This window comes from Serinus canaria, chromosome 14 (genome assembly GCF_022539315.1).
Source record: "Serinus canaria isolate serCan28SL12 chromosome 14, serCan2020, whole genome shotgun sequence".
Taxonomy (NCBI): Eukaryota; Metazoa; Chordata; class Aves; order Passeriformes; family Fringillidae; genus Serinus; species Serinus canaria.
The window spans coordinates 12,888,383-12,914,304 of NC_066328.1; the positions used below are offsets into that span (position 1 = coordinate 12,888,383).

The following is a 25,922-nucleotide window of genomic DNA, read 5'->3' on the forward strand; positions in this document are numbered from 1 at the left end:
ATTCCTTTGTATATCCATTTCAATGCGGACCCATTACTCCTTTCCCTATTCCTACAAATCCTGACCAAGAGCCCCTTCAGACACTGAGAGCTGGTTTGAGATCTCCACGCAATTTTCTCTTCTCCATCCCGAACAGCTCCAACTTTGGTTTTTTGGGGTTTTTTTTTGTTTTCCTTTTTCCCGAGTCCGAAGCCGCCGCCGGCTCATCCGCTGAGCCTCAGGGACATCCCGTGGCACAAAGCGGAACTGCACCGGCACGGGCGTGACCGCGGGGGGCCACATCGTGCCGGGACCGTGGGGTCACCGTGCCGGGACCGCGGTGGCCGCGCTCAGCCCGGGGACAGCGGGGACGCGCCGAGCCGGGAATCCGCGCCGCGCTCTGCGTCTCCCATCCACCGCCGGCCGCGCCGGACCCTGCTTAGCTTCGCAACGCGACCCGCTCCGCGCCGCCGCGCGCGCGCAGGCGCGCTGGCCGTACGGCGGCCGGGAGGGCGCAGGCGCGGGGCCGCTCCGCCGCCCGCCGCGTAAACAAGGGCCCGGCGGGGATGCGGCGGGGTCGGGGCAGCCGCGGGCGCCGCGGCTGAGGGGCGCAGCTTTCCGGAGGTGTTTCCTCGTCCTCCCCCCGCCGGACGGGGGTGGCGAGGGCTGTCCCGCCATGAACTTGGCCGGGCAGAGCGGCGACGCCGGTAGCGGCCATCTGCTCTTCGCCAACTTCAACCAGGATAACACGTAAGGGAGGCTGAGGGGGGCGGGCTGAGGGGCCCGGGCCGGGGAGCGGTAGCGGCCGGGGGGACCCTGAGCAGGCCTGGGGGGCCCTGAGCAGGCCTGGCCGCGGCCGGGGCGTGCTGGGGTCTCCCCGGTGCCGCCTCTTTCCATGGCGGGGAGCGCCGCTGGAGCCGGCCCGTGTCGGCGCCTCGGGGCTGGAGCGGGGCCGGGGTCCCCCGCAGGGAGGAGGGCTGGGAAGAGCCTCCTGTGCCCTCCGGCTTGCTGTGGAACCGCGGGGATAGGGACAGGCCGCTCGTGCCGCGGGGACATGCGGCTCGGGGGTGGTGGCAGCGAGGTGGCCGCTCCCTGCCCGGGGAAGTTGTGCTCCTGCTTGGGAGCGTCGCTCGCTGTTGCTGGGGAAGGGGACGGAAGGAGGGCTCCTGTTGCTCCTGGCTGATGTTCAGCCCTAGGAGGGCCTGACATGAACCGCAAGTCTTCCAGGACGTGCAAAGACTTCATCCAAAAGTTCCTCACAGCTGTCTTTTCATACAGTTATTTTATTGTCACCTGCGGTGTTGAGGCAGTGAGACTTAGGCTTGAAGTGAGTTTTATGAGACCATGTTACTTTTGGTTTTGATTTAGAGAACAGGCCTTTCTCTGATCCTTGAAACTGCACTTCCTTGGGCTTGGGATGGCTCGAGCTGCACGTCTCACAAATTACTTAATCATTGCAGCATATTTAGATCAATTAGTGCATATTAGTTTTTATATGGGGTATTATAAAGCAGTATTTTTAATTTAGGAACCCCCTATTCATTTGGTTTGGATTTGTCTTAAATACCTGAGAAATGAAACTGGGAAGGGAGTAAGAATTGAAAGAGCTTGTACTCAAGAAAGGGGTTTTGTTCTAGGAAGTGAGTAAGAGGAAATGATTTCAGGTTGGCATCACAAAATGTAGCCCACGTGTGTGGTGGAGGGTTTGTTTTTTTAACAACTTGTTCTTTTTGCAAGTAACAATATCTTGTCCTCACGAGGGAGATCTGTGCCTGTCGTCAGCAAGTCCTGTAGCATAGGGGAGTTGTGAAGGTTATTTCTGCTGGCTGCCAAGCACAGTTACATCACATCAGGAGAGACTCTGCTTTTTGTAGGCTTTGTTGGGGGTGAAGAGATGGGCAGTTGGAGCTGGATAGGTTTGAGACAAGAGACTGGCAGTGAATAAGTTGTGGTAAATGATGGGGGGGAGCAGTAGTGCTCTGTGTATTTGTGAGTAAATCATTATCCCTATATTGATTCAAGCCAGCGACTTTGCAACTGCTTTTTACATTTTTTTCAGTGGGTACCATATAGAACTCACCCTGTCCATATAAAACATGCCCAAGTTTTGCTCAACTACCATTCATTTTTTACCTATTACTGGGAAAAAAAAAAAAAAAAAACCAAGTCATAATAACTAGGGGATTTGTCACCTCTTTCTTCTGCAGTTTGTAAAGGTAATATATCAGCTTTTGAAGTTCAGCTCTGTTCTGCAGTGTGGCACCTCTGCATTTTCAGTTGCGGCTTAGCTTTGTGGAGACCTTTATGTACCTAAAGATCACTGAGTTGGGACCAAAAAAACCCACTTGATTTGAACAAGAGTTGTAGGTTGGCTTGAGAACAAAACCAAGACAGAAATAACAAGAAAGCAAATACAACGTGAACTTAACTAGGTGGGTTTGGCTTGTACACCTTGAAATCTTTCTTCAAGGAGCATAAAGGTGATTCCTTCATAACTTGGAGTTTGTAGGGAGAGAAGGGGGACACCTGGCTAATGATTTCATTCCTCAGTTGGGTGTGCTACTGCACTACTTTTCCCATTTCTTCTTTTGTAAATAACCAAAAAATGTTCTATGATAGCTGGTTTGTTTTTTGGGGGTTTTTTGTGTTTGGTATTCTAATCTCCATTGTGTCAATAAATTATATTTTTAAAAATATGATTTATATATAAATCACCTTAAGATTAGCTGATGAGAATTTTGGTGATGTAAATTTTATGTGAGGCAGACCTGGCCCATAGATCTTTGCCATTCCAAGTTTTGGGTTACTAGGTGTTTGGTGTCATTTTTTTGAATATTTATGAATTCAGGTATCTGATGTAGAAATGACAGAAATATCAAAAGGCTTCTGTTCATATTTGGTTTCAATTTTCTAAAATTAATTTAAAAGGCCACTGAATTTGAGATAAAATTAAGAGGTTGATGATGTGGAATAATCCCTTCTTAATAACAGTGTCTTAAATAAAACTTCCCAAGAAAAGTAGTAAGTATAAAAGCAGTCTTGCAGATGCCTTTGTGAGCAGCTCCTCAGTGAAACACTTGTCTGATGTGGTAAGTGGCCCAAACAACCAAGTTGCATTCAAGTTCCTAAACTGAGTAGAATTTAGTGGTTGTGTACGTTCTATAAACAGAAGTTTATTTAATTTTTTTTTCCTGTTTCCCACCTGTGATCTCTCCTAGTTTCTTGTTTGAGTGGAGGAACAAGAAGGCAGCTCTCTGGGTTTATAGTATACTATAAATATATACTGTGTATACTACATATTCTATATATTATATGTATATATATACACACATGTGTCGAATATATATACTATATATTTTATATATCTAAGAGATCACAGTTCACCAGCTGACAGGAGTTGAAAAGAACTTATTAGGGAAGACTTGCACTTTCCCATGCTTGGCCTCAGAAAGCTCACCTGTTTTCAACTTTTACAGGTAACTGGAGCCCTTCTCCAGACAGGCAAGGTAAACAAATGTATATTCTTTCAGGCAGTATATGAAAGACAAGCTTTGTTTATGTCTGCCCAGTCAGTAGAGCTCACATCATGCTTTAAGATGCTTCAGTAATTAGAAAAATTGCTGACAGACAAAACTGGAAAATAAATGACATGGGCTCATTGTTACTACATTTAAAGCTTTTACCTTCACCCTAATAAGGTGCCAGTTCCACTCAGGCTTAACTGTCTTGCTTACCTGCACAGCAGAGCCAGTTTCTTGTCATAGGAAAAGATGGGGCTTGTTGCTGCTGAAAAGAAGTACCAAGCTAACTTTTCTTTGGTTTATGTAGATTTGGTAATCAGGTACTCTCTCCTGTAGGAAGATGAGCTTCATGGTGGCTCAGTCTTGGGAAATTGGATTGCTGGTAGTTGGAAGAATGTTGTCATCACACAGGTTGCTGTTGCTTTTCCCAGTTGTTGCAATCCCTGGTGACTGAAGCAGAAATCCTCTATCCTGCTTTTTGTCACGCAGTTTTCCCAGACTTGGCTAATATTCATTCATGGATGCTGTGTGTAGTGACATTGTCTCTTGGAATAGTATCTGCATTATTGCAAGTGTTGTCTTGCCTGTTTATCCCACATTGCCCTAAGCTTTATTTACATGAGAGTTTTGAATTACTGGCTGGGACTGGAACTCTGCCTGAAAACACTTCACCTATAATGCAGCAGAAGCGGTTGGTTTGTGGCTTCTCTTTGATATAATGTTTTCATTAAGTAAAAACACAGAGAAGGGTATTTTCAGAAGATGTTAGTGTGCTTGTTTTGGACTGAGCCCTTTTCCCCAGTGAATCAATCATTGCACAACTTGGCATGACTGGCATTCCCTGATTGAGAGGCAGAAGCTGCAGCTTGCAGATCAAAGTGGAGCAACCCATCGGAATTTGGGTGTCCCAGCAAAACCCGGCAGTGGAAGCTTGTGGGTGGCCTCGGTGCTAGGTAGGTTTTACAGCTGTAAATCTTTAACAGTGGATACTTGGGGAGAAAAACCCAAGTGCACTTTGTATTACTTCTGGGAAAACTGCTAAAACTGAGCATAGATACGTTTATGAAAAATTAAACACCTCACAAACTCATAGAAGCTTTAAATCTCATAAGGGAAATGCTAATGGATTAGAAGTTTGTGAATTTTTAAGCAAAGCTTAACTTCGAGATCCCAAAGCTTGACTGTATCTGTATAATAGGTAAAACTTTCAATATTTAGACTGTTGCACAGGTATTCCTTGGAAGTATTTACTAATGGCATTCAGATTCAATTTGCACCCACTTCCCCCCCACCCTCAAAAAATAACCCCACCAAACAGCCTGCTTGTGAAATAATGCAAGTGGGCAGAATAGAGAAGTTTTAGTCATCTTTTTTGAAATAAGTGATTGTGTGACAGCGTTTGGAAACAAAGTAGTCACTGCAGTTTTGAAAACAGACTCCTGATGAAAGGGGAAGAGGAAACCTTGTGTTTGGACTTCTAAGGAAAACACTGGTGTGTGCCTTATTGGCAAGGATTTCTTCAGGCTCTGCATTCATTTTTGCGTGGAGTTACACATGACATGTATCACTCCGTATATTTCTTCTTTGCAATTTAATTCTGCCCTTTATTTCCCAAATAAATCAGTTTCATTCTACATTGTGAGCAAATGCTGCTGTCTCTGTATGCACCTGGCATGCTTTGTGTCCCAGAAGCTGTATCCTCATTCCCTTATTCTCTGATGTTTGGATCTCTGTAGTAAACTGCTTGTGGTGGGAGGAGCAAGGGTTAGGTGCTGAGCATTCACTCCTCTGCCTTTGTTTCTCCTAGGTTCAGGTGTCCTTCACCCGTGATCCTTGAGGACAGGAGAGCTCTCTATTCCAAGGAGGCTTTAAAGCTAAACAGAGACCAAAAAAAAGGAAGGACAGAGCGGTCCCGTAGCTCCTACACTCAGGGAGGATAGCTGAGAGAGACAAGCTGAGAGAGACAAGCGTATGTTGTGTTTCTTGCTGTTGTTGCACAGGGCACAGCAGCTGAGGGGGGCTGGTCAGAGGAGCTGTTCCTCAGTGTGTGACCATTTGGATGGGGATTTGGCCCAAGAATAGTGATATGTACTCTGATTATGGACTTTCTGGTGTCCCAGCCTGCGTGTGAAGTGATGAGCAGGCATGGTCTCCTTTTGCTGTAGCAGATTTGAGTTTTCTTTTAATACAAGAATAATGAGAAAATCTCCTGTGGGTTGTCAAAATGTTGCTGACAAAAATATTGGATGTATGAAGTTCTGTATCTCTTTTCCAAAATAATGGCCTTTGATATTATGACATGCCCATGAGATGTTACAGCAGATATTTTGGAGGGGGAAATAAAGCAAGGTACATTTCCTAAGTATTTCCTTAGCAATTCTTATGTCTTCATTGATTTTTCTTTCATTATTATTATTATTTTCCCTCTCCTCATCATAAGCCAGAATGTTTTGTCTGTGGAAATTTACATTGGTTTTGAAATGAGATGGAACATTAGTATAATGAGACTGTATCATAATGAAAGTAGGCTTAATTAACCAGTTATTTAAAGCAGTAATGACTTTTAGAGTCATGTTTATGCTGCAGCTGCAATTGATTTAATCTTTGAGAGAGCTGCCCTTGTTAGGAACTTTCTGATTAATGTAGAATATTTCTGATTAATAGTTAAGGTCCTCTGTGATATGGAAAGGGAAAAACTGGTTTTCTTCCTTCTATATGTATATTAAAGAAACAAAAGAAAACCTTAGGATTCTAACCCAGCTGAAAAAACTTGTTCCTAAAGAGCCAGAGAGACTGAAGCAGCTGATTTCCCACTTTAGGTGAGTGCACTTAGAGTAAGTGTCAGCATCTTCCAATGAATGTGTGAAATCTCCCAGCACTGTTTGCTTGATGAGGATAGTTTTAATTATTTATGGTAGTCACTCTTGAAAATACTATCAAGATTTATGTAGTCTTGGATCAGTCTGCAGCATTATCTCTGCAAAAAGTGGATAAACACAGTTCCATAAATCATGGCTATATTGATAATTTTGTACTGAGGAGACAACCTTCATGATGAAATAGCTCAGAGTGTACAGTCTAAAGTGTGTAATAGAGGCTGCACATAATAGAGCTAAAACCCACATGTGTATAGCATAATGTTAGGAAAAAAAAGCCATTTTAGAGAATATTTATTTTATTTTCAATTTCAGTCTCTCATCAGCTTCTGAAAATCAGTGATTATAAAGCATAACACCTATGCTGTAAAAGGAGCTTCTAATAAACCACAGCAGCTTCTTGTTGGCCACTGTCTATCTGATCAGGAGCTGAATAGCTTATTGATCATATTTCTTCCCCATATGCTTGCACATTTTTGCAGAGGTGAGGTAATTTTGGCTAGGTCCTTGTTTTGTGGATTTGGCCATTTAGATGGCTGTGGGTGTCTTAAGGGCTTAAGTGTAATATCAGTGCAGGGGAAGATGGGAGATTTAAATCACTGTGATTGTGCTGGTATAATTCAGCCTAGTGGGTTCTTATTACATATAAAAAGCCTTTTTCCAGTAGTTTCATAAGAAGTAATTTAAGAGTACATTTAAAAAACCAAACCAACAAAGCAAACCCTCCAAAAGCAAGACTGCTGTTCCAGAAGAAAAAGGGGTTATTTTGCAGTTACACTTGTACACTGAAATGGGTTTAATTATCTTGAAGTGCTCTGTGTAAACAAATAATTTGTGACTTCATCACCTTGATCCTGAAATAAATAACAAAAAGCAGTTGTCATGGATGGAAAGGTCCATTCTGTGCTTCTGCATTTTGGGTTCTACTCAGTCTAATGATTTTTATTATGTACACAATTCATGTTTGCCATTGTCTACAGCTCATTTGAATGAGGTGTAGTCGTAGGACAAGAAAAATGGGTTTCCTTGCTGCTTTCAGTGATGCTGTCAGTAAAACAGTGATTCAGCAGTATGTTGTGTTTAAAGCTGTAAGTACAATTCAGGAATCAGTTCTGCCTAGAAATGCAAATAGCTGCTGGTGGGGTTCTCTGTGTCTTGTGTGGATCGTTTATATTGCAAGGAGTCTTGTGACTCCACTTATTTTTAACTCTGTGGAGTGCTTGTTTACCTTTGCAAAGCGACAGTTCTGGTGTCATTCTTTGTTAAACTTTCTTTTGAGGAAAGCAGTAGATGATATAAGAAAAGCTGACTCATTGCTTTGTTTTACCAAGTTAGAGTTTCAGGGGTTTTTTTCTCCCCTGAAATAATGTGAGTTTTTGTTGAGTTTACAAAACTAGTTGAGCAAAACCACTGAAGTGTCTTTGGTAATTAATCAGATGGAGACTGCTGAACATACTGATTTTGTCTGAAGGAAAATTAAATTCAGTATTTCTAGGGTGACTTAGAGGAGCAGCAACAAAATTTTGTTTTATGATTGCTTCTCTATCTTTAAGCCTAATATGCTTTTTTAATATCTTGGTTATTGAATCTGTGGAATTGAATCTCTTGCTTGCATGGTTCATGTTTTAATTTGAAGGTTTAAACCTTCTCAAACATAATTTCCTAACCAGATTGTGCCAGCTGTATTTTCTTCTAGAAGAGAAGGTCATACCATCCTACAGAAGTTGATTTTGTGCCTTGATTTTAGAGGGTGAACTATATGAGCAGCAATTTTTAATCTTCTGGGTATGCTGAAATTTAAAAAAGACTCACTTTGGAGCCACAAGTGAAAATACAGAAAGGACATGAAATCTAGGAATCTTCATTGTATTCCAAATGCTGTATTAATTGTTAGTGCATCTGAACTGTAGAGAATCATCTTGCTGAGTTCAAAAAGGCTTTTTTGGCAGGCTGACTGGCACGGTTGGATTGCAGCCCTGGGTTGAATGACTTGCCACAGTTTAGGGTATCAAAATGTATTTTATTGGAATTTTCTTCCATGTCTCTTGGCAGTAAAAAATATATGAACTATAAGCATACTAATGCACTTCTGTAAAACTGTATTGACTGTTAATTTTCTTTATCTGTGGCATAAAATCATCCTCCAGATGGGGAGGGGAAACAAGAATGAGCCATTGTCTGCTGCCTTGATGTGTAAAGACCTGCAAGACAGGCTAAAGATTTTTCTAGCTTAAAATTTAAGACCTGCCTTTGACTCTGTCTGGAAAAGCAATTAAATGGTCTGTGAGCTAAGTGTGAAAATTGAGTAATGGAGGAAAGAAGGGGTTTTAGTAAGTTTTTAAATGTTCTGCTATTGTTCAATCTGTTTAACATCAGTCCCTAGCATTTTTAGAGGGTGCCTCTGATCAAAGATTCAGTATGAGTATTTGTAAGACTGAGACCTGACAGTGGGGGTGCTAGAACATCATCATGTAAAGCCAGAGAAAATTAGAGTTGGCAGTCTTTAATTACTTTTTTTTTTTTTTTAATAATAAAACTCTTCTGGGATGCTTGGGGACGATTACACTGTAAAGAACAAAAATCCCCAGACAGCCCAGTTTAAAAGGTCTTGGAGGTCACCTCTAATGATGAGGCAATGATGTAATTGGTTTGCATTACATTATTCAAGTCATCATCTTCCCTCCACACTAAGGCTTTTAGCCCGTGTGAAGAAATCACCAGTGAGAATTGGGCAGTAGGTTTACTTTAGGCTGTGAACTCTTATTTCATAAATGTGAAGCAGAATTCCACACCCAAATTCTGTAATTCTGAAGCTGTTTGGTCTAATCAGAATTGAGGAAGCTGTCTGTGTCTGTTATGGCTTTTTTGGACAAAATTTTATCACGTTCCTTACTGAGCTAATCCAGCTGGAGGTTTAGAACTGGGTAAGAATCTGTCCAAGGGTAATCACAGCTGATGGAGTTGATGTTCCTGACTAGTTTGTTTCTTTTGCAGATCCCTTGCGGTTGGCAGTAAATCAGGCTACAAATTCTTCTCTCTTTCTTCTGTGGACAAATTAGAGCAGATCTATGAATGCAGTGAGTATCTTTTTCCTTTTTTTTTCTTTTTTTAAATCCCCTTAGTTGGCTTAAGGTGAGAAGAAATGTTTCACTTATTCACAGGTTGTTTGAAATTGGCATAAAAGGAACCTTAAGTGTAAATATCACACAAATACAGTAATTGCAAGCAGGGTAAAAGTATGAATCAATGTTCTATATTTAAATTTAGCTGGTATGGTATGAAATTTGGTAGTAGCTATGAGAACTCTGCTGTTCTAATAATGTCTAGCCAGGTTATATAGCAGCTGGCTATAAAAATAATAATTTACTCATGTGAGAGAGTGTCTTTTGGGTCTTTATACTGGCTGTTGGGGTGTGGAAGTACTAATATACCTTTATCAAATAAGAAAACAAAGCCTTAATTATATTTTTTTATCCTAATACTTTCTATTAGAAAATTATTCTTATAGCTGCAGGCTTGCTCATCCAAAAGGGTGAATAACTCAGATTCCCATAACTTCTCAATGGTGATCACAGTTGAGTAGGATCTGAGGTGAAGTGGAGGGAGGCCTGGGGGAGAAGAGGTGTCCCCTGTTCTGTCAGCAGTTCACAGACTTCCCTTTTTTGAGATGCTAATAAGTCAGCTATGAGTGCTATGCATGAGTACCCTTGCTTTCTTGTAAACTCCATGTGAGCAGGTGGTACCAACTGCTGTGATATCAGCACTTACAGTGGGATCCCATGACAGAGCTGTCCTCAGACTCCATTCCCAAAGTGACCTGACCCTGTGGCATGTTAAGTTTGGAAATGGGGTGTGGTTCAAATCACCCATTACCTGGGATGACAGCCTGCTTCTGTACACAGTCAATGGAGAGAAGTAATTGTGAGGTTCAAATTAGGCACCTGTGGTCGGATTAAATTGTGTTGTAGCTACGTCTTCCTATTTGAGTCATGGTCTGGTTGTACTGGTTAGTAAGTGGCTTGGATTCCATTTTCTACCATGGAGTTTATGTACCTGACCTCTGCAGTATGTCAGGCACTTCCAGTGTCTGGCCTGGTGTCACCCCAGGAGACTCAGTGCAGATGAGTCCCTGTGTCACCCCAGAAGACTCAGTGAAGATGATTCCCTGTTACACGAGACCCTGAAAAATACCCTGGGAGATTGGCTGCACTGGGCAGGACTGCGTCTTCTGGGGAGTCCTTGAGAGAAAAAGTTGGATAAAGTGCCTTGTTCAACATCTTGTAAAAGCTGGAGTTGGAATTTTAACCTGCTGATTCCAGGTTAAGAATCAGCAGGTTAAAATTCAGGCTGTTCTGGGATGCTTGTATGGACTTAAACTCTTGGATATTTTAAGTTTTCTGAGTGTTCAGTGTATGAAAGCTGAGCACAGAGTATGAGTTAACATTTAGTAGAACGTTTGGGGTTGTAAAGGACCTTAAAGATCATCCAGTTCCCCTATCCCAGGTTGCTCCAGGCCCCATCCAGCCTGGCCTTGGACACTTCCAGGGATCCAGGGGCAGCCACAGCTTCTCTGGGCAACCTGTGCCAGGACCTCCCCACCCTCACAGGGAAGAATTTCTTCCACAAACTAAACCTGAATTTCCCCTCTGAATTTGAACCCATTACTCTTTGCCCTCTCACTACAAAAAATCCAGTGGTTTGGCCTGTGGAAGCCAGACAGTCTTGGCTAAAAGCAGAAATACTGAGAAGCCTTAATTTTCCTTGTATGAGTCAAATAATTTTCAGTCTTGGACTTGCAAACCGTGCCTGTTAAAACTTGATATGAGGGTGGAGGGCTTCCTGTGCATTGGTTACCTCCTTTCCTCAAGGAAAGGTGTCTTGAGGCCTCTCAAACCCAGTGCCTCCCACTTCCCAGTTTAGTTTAAGTGAGTCTAAAGACCTCTTGTGTTGAGTGAGCACTGTTAAGGACCCCTCCTTCTCTTCTGGAAGATTGATTTGCCAGCTCTTGTGTAGGTGTTAAAACTGAACTGCAGAATATGCCTCAGCTGTCTTGTGTTTGAGAGAAATACAAAAAAAGATGGGAGATTTGGCTGCTCCTATCCCTGACTTCTGCTGTGACTGCAAATCTCCTGATTCCCTGTGCAGTTGATCCCACTGTAAAAACAAGCATTAGGTTGGAGGGTGCTTTAAGGCTTAATGAATGCTTCTGACATGCTCATGTTCTTGGATTAAAAATGGAATAAAGGCACAGCTGATCATAATCTAGCTGGCTCTAACCAGCTCTTGTCTGTGATGCTACATACTTGTGTTTATGAAGCTAATCTTGTTATGTGTTTGCTTGTTCTCCCCTCGCTGCTCATACTTAATTTGTTTTGCATTTCTTTTTGTTCTTACTCTGTTTTGAATCTGAGTTTCTGGCAATGCTCAGTTGTGTAGTGTAAAGGAGATAATATGAATAGAAAAAACAACCTGAGTAACAGCATTGCTATAGGGCTTTATTGCTGCTAAACATATGATTAATTCAGGTCAGCTGAACATAGGATGGGCAGTATAGCCTGGTACCCTCTTGAATAGTTGCTGTTGGGAAGCATAAATTACTTGGCAGCTGTGAAGAGATTTTATCTCTTCTTCCTGTTCAAGGAAGACAAAGGAGCAGAGGTGCATCCTGTATTTTAAAGTGAATTTAATTAAATGCCCATCACAAAGCCTTTCTTTAAAGGTAGCTGTCTGTATTATAGTCTTTGTCTGGTGAGACTGAAGGATTATCAATACCTTTGAGGCATTTTGCTTATTGAAAATTTTTCTTTTGCCTGGTGTCTTAGTTGTTGGTAGTGCTCTTCCCTGTGTGCCTTCCCTTCCCATCAGTGCAGCATAGGACAGAACTATTTCCATATGAATTCCTGCTGCTGTTCCCCTTCTGAAATACCAATTGTCCTGCCTGGGAGGATGACAATTCCCAGAAGCTGTGTCTGCACACTTGTCCCTGGATGGGGAAAGAAGCTGTGCTCACCCTGGAGCTGGGAGCAGTCAGACTGTGGGTTTTGGGTCTCTGAATGCTGGTCTTCTGACTGTTTTAAAAGGATGTCACCATTTTGAAGGACTCCAGGCTTAGATGGAAAGCTGATAACCCATCCTGAAAAATACTTGAGAGTCTTTTATGTAGCTACTCTGATTCAAGGAACACGGACCTCTGCATTTCAAAGTCTCTGCATACATTTATTGAAGCAGATTTTTGTATTTCTTTTTCATGTGTTTTGTGTAGTATCAGAAAAATGGAGAACAATTCCTTGAAAACAAAGTAATTACTAAAATGCATTATCCCTGTTGCATGAGAAAATTGAATTTTCAAAGCCTCTGTGAGCTGTTATGTCTTCTCTGGAAAAGTACCATATTAAATACAAGATGTAGATAAAAGTCAATTATGTAGCATGGAGTACTGAAAATGAAGAGTGTAAACCTGTTCCTTTTTCATAAGGAGGCTGTTTCTCTCAAAAAAATGTAGGACGTTAAATATTTTTGTGTTCATTTTCTTGAAATAACTGCCCAGAAAAAGCACTTGGAAAGCAGACGTGTCCCACTGATGGCAGTGTCATATACTGAGAATGTTGAACAGAACTTTTTTCATGGAGTTTCTGTCACTGCTGATGGGAACAGTGCAAATTAATTACTTAATGTTTCTCTTGGCCAAAACAGAAGCCTTCAGAAACAAGCTCTTTTGGGTTGTTTTTTTTGTTTGTTTTTCTACTGGCAGTTTTATGGTTTGGAATGTGTTAAGCATTGAGCTAATCCAGAAGCTGACTCCTGAAAAATTTGTTTTCATGGATCGAGGCCAAAGGCTCAAGTCACTTGTCTTGATTGGGTTCTGTAATGAAAGGGCAGGTGTAGCCAGTGGCTGTGGAAGAGCTGCAGAGCATGGTGAAAATCTCTCCAGCTTCTCACTGCCCTGAAAACTGTATGCACTGTGTTCCTGGGGTTATGGAGAGGAGTTTATGGGATGGAGGGGGAGACACAGATGCCAGGATAACTGGTGGTGGGACTTGGCCTCCTGCCAGCATGGTCCAGTGCTGTGCTATGATCAAATGCTCTGAAATCATCTTTGCCAGAGATCCTGGACTCTCCTCCCTCCTGCTGTTTCCTCACACAGGGATTTGTGTTCCTCCTTTGCTGTCAGTGCTCCCATAGTAGAAACATTTTGCAAATCTGATGTTTTGTGGCTCTACATGAATGCTGGGCACCAGTGATTCCTGCACAAATTGCTCTTAGGGCCTGTCAGGTAAAAGATGGTGTGTGTGGAAATGCTGATTGGTGGCTGCAGCAGTCTTGTGGCAAATGAGTTTCACCAGCTCCTCTGAGTACTGTAACCTTTCTTTCTTCATAGAGGGGTAAATGGAAATGCCAGGGGTTTGGGTCATCAGAAATCCTTTCAAGCAAAATACAGCTTTAAAAGCAATACCCAAACACATGCACAAAAAAAAGCCCAAAAAACATTTGCTTTCCTAGATTTCTGCAGCGATAAAAGAAGATTGTAAAATTCTGGAATTTGACAGTTTTCTGGGTGTTGCAGCTTTGGGATTTTTTCTGTTGGATTCTGGGCATGGGGAATAGACATTGTTCTGAAACATAAACTTGTGTGACACCTTGGGAAGGGGAGAGGAAATCTTCAGAAATCATCACTCACTCTGTAAATTTTCTGCTTTAGCAGCCTATCCCATCTTGACTCTGAGCTGTTGTGGCAGAATGTTTGTGGTGTTAAACTGTATTTTTGCATAGACTGAATCTGTGATTTTTTTAGACAATATTTCCTGTTGATGTGCATCGTTCTTCTTCCCTGAAATGTCCCTCTGTATTTTTCCCTCACTCCTGTGATTGCTCAGCTGACACAGAAGATGTGTGCATTGTGGAGAGGCTCTTCTCCAGTAGTCTGGTGGCCATAGTTAGCCTTAAAGCTCCACGCAAGCTGAAAGTTTGTCACTTTAAGAAGGGGACAGAGATTTGCAACTACAGTTACTCCAACACCATCTTGGCTGTCAAACTCAATAGACAGGTGAGTGAGCAGTGGTTCTACCTAGGTGGAAACGTGGGAAAATGGGTTGTGGATCTTACACTAGCCCTTCCTTTAGCCCTTCCTTTAGAATTGCTATTTGAAATTTAGTAGTACTTTACCAAGTGTGGCTTCTGTATGGCATCTCAGTACTTCTATTTGGTTAAGTATTTTTGGTTCTATGTTTATATATTTACTTGGGGAAATACCCTGACTAAGCTGGGCATGCTTTGAGTAGGAGGTTGGACTAGAGACCTCCTGATGTCCCTCCCAGTGTGAATCATCCTTTCATCCTAAATGTGAAAGTATGTGAGACTGACATTTTCTCTTCAGGCCAAAATTTAAAGTTATCTATTAAATTGTTATGGTTGTAAGTGCTGTTTGCTGAATACCTCTCAGAAAAGAAAATCTAAAAAAATGTCATGCAAATGGTGAATTTTTTCAGCACCTGGAAGCATAGTTTGCTGTATGACTAAATCATTAGTAGGCTCTTCAGCAAGTACAGACTTCTCTGTCTTTAACCAGTTCATCCAAGCTAGAGAGAATGGCATCTGGAGGAGAAAACCTTAATGTCTGACTTTGCCCCCAAAAAATGAGTGTGGGAGGAGGGGTTTCCTGTTTAAAGTCATGAGAGAAAGAGTGGGTAATTTGATTTCTGGCACAGGGAGTTATTGTAAAATGAGTAATGTCTAATTAGTCATCCACATGTAGTCTACAAATTAAATGAGCTGATGAAGAACTTAGTAAGAGTTAAAAAAAAAAAGGCCATTCACAAATGATTATGGCTAAGTTATAGGCTTTTGGAATGGTTGTCTGTTTTCTCTGTTTAGCAAAAGCAGAAACATTATTTCCACATGTAAATTGGTACAGAATAAGAATTAAGTGAAGGTTTCTGGCTTGCTGACTTAAACTAGTAGTGGGAATGTTTTCAGTTTGCGCTGGTGAGGTTGAGGGAAGTGTGGTGCAGTGCTTGTGTCAGGAGCTGGGTCTTGTGTATCTTCTGGCAGATTCTTACTTCTCCCCATCAGGTGGGTACAACCTCTTCTCTGTTGGGAGGTACCTACTGCATTTTGGGATAGAATTTTTTAGGATTGATAGATCCATATGACCTCCATTTCCATGTCATCATTTTGTCCTCTTTCCATTTTCTAGAGGCTGATAGTATGTCTGGAAGAGTCTCTTTATATACACAACATACGAGACATGAAGGTATTACATACAATCAGGGAGACACCTCCCAATCCTGCAGGTAAATGTGATGGTAGAATCAGCAGAACTCTGAAAAGTGCTTTCTGTGTCAGTGTATGAGGTTCTCTACAGGGAACTGTGGTGCTGTTAATTCTGCTTTCAAATACAATAACAAATATGAGTGTTGTCTGAAAGCCTACATGTTAGATCCAGCTGAGAACAAGTAGCAGACTCTGCCCTAAACTGCATCTTCCCAATGTTTTGGTCTCCTGGAGTGGATGTGTTGAAATGTTAGGAAAAAAACAGGAGAGATAAAAGCTGGATTTTGACAGCACTTGGTATAGTTAAGGACTTTGTCAGGTTAATGCTTTAGGAATCATAGCAGACATGGGAAGTTCTACTGTTTAATCAGTTACTGTAACTCTATTGGTATTATTCCTTTTCTGTTTTATTTTAAACAGACTTATGCTAAATAGTTGCATATATTACAGGTTGACTCTGAGATCACTCGTCTTTGTTTTTGTTGATAATTTGAGTTATTTTTGTGACATTCAAGTGCAGAATCATGAAGTTTTACTGCATAAGTCCTGGAATTTTCCTGTTTGTAATCCTGTTTCTGCATCCCTTCTAGGGTTGTGTGCTTTATCAATAAACAATGATAATTGCTACCTGGCCTATCCAGGAAGTGCAACTATTGGAGAAGTACAAGTCTTTGACACCATCAATCTGGTAAGAATCTTTGAATGCTGTTTCCACCTCTAAAGATGCAGGTTTTGAAAATGACTTAACTTGCTCAGAAAGGAATTACTGGACACTTAGGTTTCTGTGCAACAGTTTGCAGCATCTCTTGCTTCATAGAATATATAATATATAATATCAGCAAATAAAATACAAATGCTGATACTAGATTTGATGGGGTAGAACTGGGCAAATGGGTGGAATCAAGTAATTTCTATTTGAATTGTCTTCCTGCTGCTTGTACTCTCTATGTGTATGCTTCAGTGATAATTTTATGTACTTAGTTACTGAAAAAAATATTGAAGCTGTTGTCCAGAAAACAAGACCCATATTTGCCTTGAGTGTGCTTAAATATGCAGTCACATGCAGCTTTTAACCTGTACTGTTCTAAGGTTCTATTTTATTGATTCACTGTAGAGAGCTGCCAATATGATCCCAGCTCATGATAGTCCCTTGGCTGCTTTGGCATTTGATGCAAGTGGTACTAAACTTGCCACAGCCTCCGAAAAGGTAAGGGAGCTTTTAAATGCCTTGCTAACAGTCATAAAAATCAAATTTGTCATTAAGTATTTTAAGTGTGCACAGTTCCATGTGCAAGTGCCAGAAAAGAAGGCTTACAGTTAAAATGGGAAATCTAAGTTAAGATCTGTTAATGATATTTGACACAATTTCCATGCTGTGAAATGTTGGATAATAAGGTTATTTAAATAAAGCATTTTAATCTGGCTGTAATTAGGGCAGTCCTCTGAGTGTTTCTCCCTTTAGTGCAGGACACTTAATAGAAATCAGTTGTCTTGTTTTGATGCTGTCTTCCTAACGAAAACAAGACAGTTAAAATCTAGATAGAGAGAAGTGCCTTGCTAGTCTTTGGCATGTGATGACAAATTTTGCATGTAATGTGTGTAAATTAGAGTCTGAAGCCTCTGCTCTTTGAGTAATAAGCTTAGACTATAAAGGTATAGCTGATTGCACCTGGTAAAGGCACAAAGACATCCAAGTGATTGTACTCGTGGTACTTGTCTAGTGTGCTGGTTTTCATGATCAAATATGATAAGAAGGGCTGGTTTTGATGCACAGCTTGTTCTCTGCATTAGTAGCTCCCACCTCTTGTTTCTGTGCTCTTCAAACACATCCTACAAACAAGCTCCATAAATACTTCATGTAGTATCTGGGCTGCATCACAGCAATGAGTTAAGAGCAAAGTGGTTTGCTGCTTCTAGTTGTGCTTACTAGAGCTAGTACACAATGCATGAACTTGAAATGAAAAATGATCTATTTATGTTTTTTTCTTTGCAGGGGACAGTAATAAGAGTGTTTTCCATTCCAGAGGGACAGAAACTCTTTGAATTCCGAAGGGGAGTGAAGAGGTAAAGTTCAGCTGGGTTAATTACCTGATGCTCATTCCTTATGGTTGATTTCCAGTATGTTCAGCAATTGAGCTGGCATCCTGATTTTTTTTGCCTGTTTTCATCTTCATTCATCCCTGCATGTATGCTTATAACAGTTTCAGCTTGAATGTTTTCCAATTTCCTTCCTTTGGACTTGACTATTCTATAAATCAGTCCTGTCAGGATTGTACTCCCTCTTGCCTTTTAACATTTATTGGTGAGGGAACTTGTTTAAAGTGGGTCACCTTGTAGGATGTATTGTATTCTTATGGAAATTGGAGGCAGTACATCTAATATTCCTACTCTCTTCTAAATCCTTCTGATGCTGTGGCCAGTGATAGCCATTGTGCAATGGTGGTGTGGTTTGTGGCAGCAGTAATTCTGTGCTTCTGCTGTACTTTATACAGGGTAAGACTGAGTTCAGAGTGTTACTAATTGATCCCATATCTGGTAAATATCAGAGCTGAGCATAATTAGTCTTATGCTTTAATAGCTTCAAGAAATTATCAGAGAATTCAGAATGCTAATTATTGAAGGGTGGTTTTTGTTACTTGCAAAGTAGTGGTGACTTTAGAAATCTTCTTAACTAAGCCAAATAGTTTGACTTCCTTGTGTTTCTTCTCTTTTTTCTTTTTAACCAGGTGTGTGAGCATCTGTTCATTGGCTTTCAGCATGGATGGCATGTTTCTGTCTGCATCCAGTAACACAGAGACGGTGCATATCTTCAAACTTGAGACTGTGAAAGAAAAGTAGGTTTCAAAGGTGCCTTAGAATTTTTCAAAGAAAAGGAATTTTAAGTTGACTGTACTCAAAAGAATGAGTTCTCAAAAGTGTGGACAGACTTCTTTTGAACTTCTCCTGTAAAGTAAAGGGCATAAGAAGTCACTTATGAATCAGCAACTGCAGCTGAGCTGTGTACTGTTCTCCCACTGAGTAGAAAAGATGTTTTTCTGCCAAAGAGAACTTGGCCATCCTTCACAAAGGAGTGTGGAGCAGTTTTAACATTTTCGGTTACGTTTGTTTCACCTCCTCTGACATCCATATGGGAAGAGCTATGTCATCAATGCCTTCCAGCTGCATATAGGGAGCTTTAAAAGACACCAAGCTGTAAAATGTTCCTATTTATGATTTGAAAGGACAGTCTTAATTCCATTTCAGTGGAAGTTATTGGAAACAATGATTTGCTTAGTGATAAACAGATTAATAAAATCCTGAAGCATACTGCTTTCCAGTAGATTCTGCTCTTGTATAATGAATGTTATAAAATGCAGTCTTATGTGCAGAAGTATCAGTTTACAGTCAAACATGCTTAAATAACAGGCTGAGGGTATTGGAGGACACATTTTGTCCTGTAAAATAAATGAAGTGTGTTAAAATTCTCAAGGGTATTAGTTATTTCTGAAGAGAAACAGCTGCCTAATATCTTACAAAATAAAATGTTTTCAAGTGTTTACACACTTTTTTCTCTAAGGTGAAGTCAAAGTGAGTCACTTTTCTCTTCTGACTTGTAGACCTCAGGAAGAGCCTACAACCTGGACAGGTTACTTTGGAAAAGTGCTGATGGCCTCAACGAGCTATCTGCCCTCTCAAGTAACTGAGATGTTCAACCAGGGTAGAGCCTTTGCTACAGTCCGTCTGCCCTTCTGTGGGCACAAAAACATCTGTGCACTTGCCACGTGAGTACAGAAAGGGAGCCTGCACTGCCCACCCTGCTGGGTTGTTTGGGCTCTGAAGAGGCTGCCACTGTAAAACACAGCTTCACCTGCAGCAGAGCAGTGGTCACCTGTGATCATTCCAGTTTAAGAGCAACGTGGCAGAGCTAACACGTCTCAGTCCATGAGAGAAGGAGGAAAGGGCATAATATTTGGATATATATGGATAGCAATAGCCCATTTCTAAGTGTTGTTTAAAGATGTCTTTTAATTTTGAAGCAAGAATATTGAGAGCAGACCCATGGGCTTTTATGGCATTTGTTTCCATTAGTGCTATGGGGAGTGATGGTGTATGTTGTTAGTGAATTGCAAAATTAGGCAATCCAGCCTAACCATTAAAGAAGTCTTTGAAAGCAAATTCGTATAATTCTTGTCTCTAAAACAGCGTAGCATTCATTAAAGTTAATTTTGAGGACTAAATCTAATCTTTTATTCTGTCTTCCTCAAAGGCAGGTCCCATTTGGCACAGCTACCAAAGTAATAAGCTGAGCAGTAGTAAACTTACTTTGTGGGGGTTTTATAGTTTTTATGCTAAATTGACTTAATGTCTGTACTCTCACTCCTCTGATCTCAAAGCACCCTTTAAGCAATAATTAAGCTTTGTAACATTTCTCAAATAAGTAAATCCTTCCCGTTAGAATATTTGTCTCTGGAGTTGCACAAAGCTTGATAACAGGACGGTAACTTCTGAATCTGTTTTGCTGAGTTATATGTAATTGCTTGATTCCTGTGGCATCCTGTTAGCCCCAAAATGTGGTTATGCTATAAATCTTCTACACGCAGCTCTTTCCTGGGTGCTGTAACTGTTAACAGCATTCCTTGTCCAGGAGCTAAAATGTGGAAAATAATGCCTTAAAGTCATAGAATCATTTAGGTTGGAAAAACCCTCTGAGATTGAGTCTAACCATTAAATCATGGGAAGGGAGGAGAGCGTGCTTTCCTGTGTTATTAAATAATCTTTTATATAGTAGTCTGTTGTTTAATAACTGCTGCTCTAAACCTTTCTAGAATCCAGAAGATCCCTCGTTTGCTGGTGGGAGCTGCTGATGGATATCTGTACATGTACAACTTAGACCCCCAGGAGGGAGGCGAGTGCACACTAATGAAGCAGCACAAGTAAGTCCACATTAGCTGTTGTATATTATATCCTCTCAAAATCCAGTTTCCTCTCAAACTTAGTTCTCTTCTGGAAAAGTCTAACTTAGAACAGCTCATTTCTTCAAACTAATCTTTTTTCGGGACCTCTGACAGGAATGAGTAATTTCAGAATCCCCCTGAGCCTTCCTTCCAGGTATCCCCTACAGCAAGCACCACTTTACCAGCAGAAACTGAACCCTGTCCCAGTGCAGGGAGGGATCAATCGCTGTTCTCTCTCTGCTCCTGTTTCCTCTTGACACTTTGAGCTGAGTTACTTAAACAAGAATTTGAAACGTGTGACACCATCCTCTTCATCAATAAATGAAGTAGTGACAAACATGAGAAAGATCTTACTCTGACTTCACAGAGGGGAAACTGGCCTATGAAATTATCCCTGTTGTCTCTCTGCTGGTGTCCTTATTAAACTTCTTGCATATAGGCCAGGCAGCTGGTGTTCTGTAATAGTACTGTAGAACGCTTGAGAAATAGGACAATGCAGTTTCTCAGTAAGGGTTGGCAGGAAAAGTTAGGGTAATACAGTCAAATTACTTGATCAATCATGGAATTAAAGATAATAACTTGTGATTGTAATTCAGGTTTGCAGCTTTGGTCACCCTGCAATTACGGTCAAAAATCATACATTTATCTGAACATTTGAAGACATGACCTCTGATTAGAGGTGAAGTGAGGCCTCATAGATGGAAGCTTTTACCAAGTTGTTAATCTTTGAAATGCTCTAATACTTTCTCTAAAAGGCTTTCTAGTGTCTGTGTAAGAAGCAACTGCTTGTGTTGTGACAGAGCTCAAGATTACCTACAATATTGCTGATTGGAATGGGGTTTTTTCATCATGCAGTCTTGTTTTTAGTCTTCTTTTCCTGCTATGAGCTACTAGGATTTAGATCCTGACGCTGATGAGTCTTCAGAGAAATAGCAAGTGTTGTCAGCTGCTTTCTGGCCAGGCCTCTGGAATAGAGGGACCAAGTTCCTCCTGTTGCATTTCTATATACATTATTCTTGCACACCTGATGAGATGTTTTGCTGTAGCTGCCAGCTCAAGCTGTCTTGTGCCCAGGCAGATCACCTCTCCAGCTAACCCCTCTCTTCCTGGCAGGCTCGATGGCAGCATGGAGCCCGCCAACGAAATTCTGGAGTCTGCATCGCACGACCGGCCGTTGGTAGCGCAGACGTACAGTGCCGCTGTGACTAAAGGTACATATGTGCCTTCCTCACCCAGCAGGCATGGTAAGGAGAAGGCTGGGAATGGGGCAGGGAGCACCTCTGCCTGTTGCTTCCTTCTAGATGGCTGCGTGAGCTGGTCCACATCTGCACCGAGCTTTGCGTAACCGCGCGTGCGAGGTGGAGCCTTGGTGAGCAGTAGGAAAAGAGCACTCGTGGTGTGCAGTAGCTTTCTGTAGATGGGCCACTTGTCTTTGCTGCTTTCTGGGTAGAATTTTGGCTTGAGTTGTGGTTGATGGCTGTAGTGATAGTTTCAGTAGTTGCCGCATGGTTCTTGAGGCAGTTCTGCACCCAGACCTTGTGCAAAGCATCTGAATTATAGCACTGCTCCCTTCTCTAAAAATATGTTTATGAAAGGTTAATAAATGCTGCTATTGTTCCTTTATGGGAACAGCGACCTTTTAGCCTGATTCAGTGCTCTGATAAATCAAGAGGATGAGAACTTGGTTAATGCTGCAGCTCTCCAAGTCAGTGGAGCTTTTGCCACGTCTGGCACCCAGGTTAGTGCCTCCCTGCAAAGGGAGGGCAGTTGGCACATGCCAACGTCTGCACTGCACTGCATCAGTAGAGGCTGAAAACAGCAGCTTGCCCAAAGCTCCAGTATGCATTGCACACACACAGGAGTTTAATTTTGATCATGAACTGCTCTTGCCTTGGAGAAACACAGTCATGAAACAGAGTCATGATAAAAACAAACATAGGGTGGCAGTGAAACTATTTGAAGTAATGCCTGGTGCTTCAGCTCCACTCATTCGCTCTGGATCCAAGCCTTAGTTTGTTGCTGCTGATTCCCCAACTCCTTGTTCCTTTCTCTCCAGCCTATACGGATGACCTGGGTGCTGTGGGTGGAGCTTGCCTGGAAGATGAAACCAACTCACTTAGATTGGATGAAGACAGTGAACATCCCCCCATGATCCTTCGGACAGACTAAACTTGGACCTGTGAACTCACTCCTGAAGCAGAGAACACTGGCTTGACGTTTCTTGAGGAATCTCGTGTTATGCTGCTATGAACTTTGACATGAGTTGGGAGAGAGGATGACAGACTCTTACAGTTTTAAGTCATAGCTGTAGTTCTAATTCTATACAATTGGAAAAATATATGGTTTTCAATTCAGTGGCTTTTAATCTTGCTTATCTATTTTAGCTGTGTTTATTTTTTTTTGTTGCCAAAACCTGCTGTTTGTGCAGCCCTCAGAGCCTACTTAGCTTTGCATGCATTCATGTGCCAAGCAAGCATAGGAGGGGGAGAGAGAGAGAGAAGCCACTTTATAACAAACTCAAGTTTGTATTTTTTTTATATATGTATATAATATTTAGCCTATATAAGGAAGGAGTAGAGAAGTGGTTCTGGAAGCTGAGACTGGTTCTGCACTGACAAAGGTCCAAATGGTTTCCTGTGCATGGGCTTGCAGGCATACCTAGTGACTGACATGCAACCTTTCAAATGCAATGGCCTGTTTTTTTTGGGTTCTCCCTTCCCTTTCCTGGACCATTTTGTTAATTAAAATTCCTTCTGAATGTTGTGTGTTTGTGGGACTGTTCTGTTTGTTGGGATGGAAAACTGGAAGTGTTTCCCTGCGTAAGGATATAGAATATAGAAAGTGCCTTTACAGGGAAGGAAAGGAATTGCTGCTGGAAGAAGAGCTAGAATGAGGGAAGGATTGTTAAAGAACCTTGTCTCTACACCTTTGGTACCTGGGTGTCTGTAGCCTGTGGTGGCTGATAAGCTTGTGGGTCTTTGAGAAAAGACTTGGAAAGCACTTTCTTTCTTTCCTGTAGATTGTCCTGTTTTCTTGGCAGAGTAGCAATAACCTTTTTTTATACCTTTTTGAATTATCCAAAGCAAGGATTCTGTCAGGCTGGAGGGAAGTCCCTGTAGAGTTTGGCAGCCCCACTCTATAAACAGCCTTAAGGTTTCCTGCTTGAAGGCTCTCAATTCTTGCTTCTTCTCAGTCTGGGGCTGAGTATACTGCTCCAATAGTGAAAGCTCTTGATTTTTTTTTTTTTCAGATTCTGATGTAAATATAAATGATTTTGAACATTTAATTTACTTCTGGGTTCTCTACTGCTGCATAACAATGCTTTTCTTTCTGGTTTTGTTTTTTTTTTTCCCATTCCCCTTCTCATCAGAGTACCTCTTGTAGATACGCTCAAGGACTGGTAGTTTCTTTGGCAGTTTTGGAGTAAATTCTTAACTGCCCTGACACTGACTAGGGCTTTCCAAGGCTGAGCAGTGCTGCAGACTATTTTTAGGGTTGTAATGTGCCTTCTCTTAAGTCTTGGATAACAGTTATTGAACAAGTGATTAGTGAAGTACTTGGTGAGTGTTACTTCCCTTTGCCAAAACAAGCCTGCTTTGCCTTCTGTGTAGCAATGTGGGTTGTTTCCTTTCCCTCTACTGACTGCTTGCAAAGAAATATAAAGAGAGGCAAGGAAATTGCAGATCTTAAGAGGAGGACAGAGGCTGAGTGCTCCAGCTATGTGTGAACTCCTACCACAACTAGGCAGTGATGTTCTTTTAGGATTGGTACCATGAGCAAGTCTTCCCTGGAGCAGTAGCAGGCAGTGGGCTCTGTCCCCAGAGCCCTGTGTGGGCAGATGGGCTTCCCCTGCCTCTACAAGTACAAAGAAGGAGGCAACCCCTGCCAGGAGGGCCCTGTCAGGGAGGCTGCTGTGAGTCCCTGTCAGTGGAAGGTGTTTGTACACAAGTGTGTGTGGGAGAGAAGGGATCAGGCTTGTTTATTCACTGCAAACCTTTGACTGTTGGTTGGAGTAGCTTGTGGTGTCCTCTCCAGAACCCAGCACGTTCCCAGCAAATCCCTGAGTCATGCTGAAGTCTCAAATAGTCTCTTGACTTTAAGGTCTGACTGACAACTCAATTCCATGGTTTGCAGTTATTTATTTATATTCTGCTTTACTGCTCTCAGCTTTGCTGTGATGTTCCAAGCTGCAGAGTGAAATACAAGTCTTGAAGTAAATATAAGCTCAGTGAGCTTTGCTGGCAAACTGAACCACCCAGGAGCTGTCTTCTCATTCCAGACTAAAGCTGGTTAACATTCCTGATAACATCCTTGGAGGTTTGGCCCAGACTCCACAAGCACAGTTAGCAGTAAACATGCACCAGCAACACAGGTCTGCTAAGCACACAAGTTTTACAACTCCTGAGTGTGGCAAAGGCCATGTTACACCCCTAAATGTAATTTCTAACTTTACTGTTAGAAGTGGAGATCATTTATTGTACTAATTTTATTCCCTTCTTAATTTCCATACCTTATTTTCCACAGGTGAGTAGGAGATCCCATATTTGCTGTATCTGTGTCTTCCATATGCTGTAGTGTGTTCCTGCTCCTGCCCCACACACTGTGGAATTCCTGTGCCCTACTTGGTTCACTCTTAAATAGAAGCTGAAAGCCAGTTAAAAGTATCTTCTTGCTGTTGTAACAGAGAAAATCTTTTTATAGAGCAAAAATATTAATGTTCTGAGGTTAGTGACCAGCTAGTAGGGTGGAGCAGTCATTTCTGGTCCCTACTGGCTGTGTATTTAAGAGTAGTGACAGTAGTTTAATTGCATGAGCATATAAACTTTTTCTCAGATAAAAGATGACTGATGTAATTTCCCTGTGATGGCCTTAGGCCCTCAGTAACCACCCTGTTGTGGTGTGCTACCAAAGCCAGAAGCCTTTCAGGTTGAGGGTTTATCCCAGTGACACAAAGATGTATTTCTATTTTTTTTTTTTTCTTTAAACATAACCAGAAATGCTGTTTGCAGCTGCATCCTCGCCTGAGTGTTGAGCATGTGATTGCACTGTTGTTCTCTGTGAATCAGGTGGTGTCTAAACATTTTGTTCTGATGCTCTGACAGTCCCAGGGCAAGCCAAGGAGGCTCGAGCCCTGTGCTGTGGCCACAAGCTCCTGGTCACAGGATATGGGAACACCTGTGCAGTCCCTCTCAGTTTAGACTGACCTTCCTTGGAAGGACTCTTTTTGTTCTGTACAGTCTCTCTCTCTCTCCATATGGGCTGCACTTCTTGATAGCTTTTAACTCAGTGGAGGGTTGAGGCAGAGAACTGAAGCAACCAAAGCTGGGGAGGGGGGAGCACTG

General features: G+C 41.8%; 1 protein-coding gene across 2 annotated transcripts; it reads left to right on the top strand.

Moving 5' to 3' along the window:
* Positions 1 to 485: 485 nt before the first annotated feature.
* On the top strand, positions 486 to 23,343 carry WIPI2 (WD repeat domain, phosphoinositide interacting 2). 2 transcript variants are annotated; one of them, XM_018915856.3, is made up of 12 exons: positions 486 to 729; positions 9,371 to 9,453; positions 14,251 to 14,420; positions 15,570 to 15,666; positions 16,237 to 16,334; positions 16,761 to 16,853; positions 17,640 to 17,710; positions 18,373 to 18,480; positions 19,243 to 19,407; positions 20,452 to 20,559; positions 21,694 to 21,824; positions 22,637 to 23,343. In XM_018915856.3, exons 1-12 carry the CDS (start codon positions 656 to 658, stop codon positions 22,747 to 22,749), a joined length of 1,311 nt encoding a protein of 436 aa, XP_018771401.2. In that variant the 5' UTR covers positions 486 to 655; the 3' UTR covers positions 22,750 to 23,343. The 2 variants fall into 2 exon arrangements, with proteins under 2 accessions (XP_018771401.2, XP_009090327.3); XM_009092079.4 differs by having other exon boundaries at positions 21,694 to 21,791.
* The last annotated feature ends 2,579 nt before the right edge of the window (positions 23,344 to 25,922 follow it).

Coding starts and splice junctions, on each gene's coding strand:
- WIPI2 (XM_018915856.3), top strand. CDS start 656: ATGAACTTGGCCGGGCAGAGCGGCGACGCCGGTAGCGGCCATCTGCTC. Junction 20,560..21,693: donor ACACTAATGAAGCAGCACAA/GTAAGTCCACAT, acceptor TCTTCCTGGCAG/GCTCGATGGCAGCATGGAGC. Junction 21,825..22,636: donor TTCCTCACCCAGCAGGCATG/GTAAGGAGAAGG, acceptor CTTTCTCTCCAG/CCTATACGGATGACCTGGGT.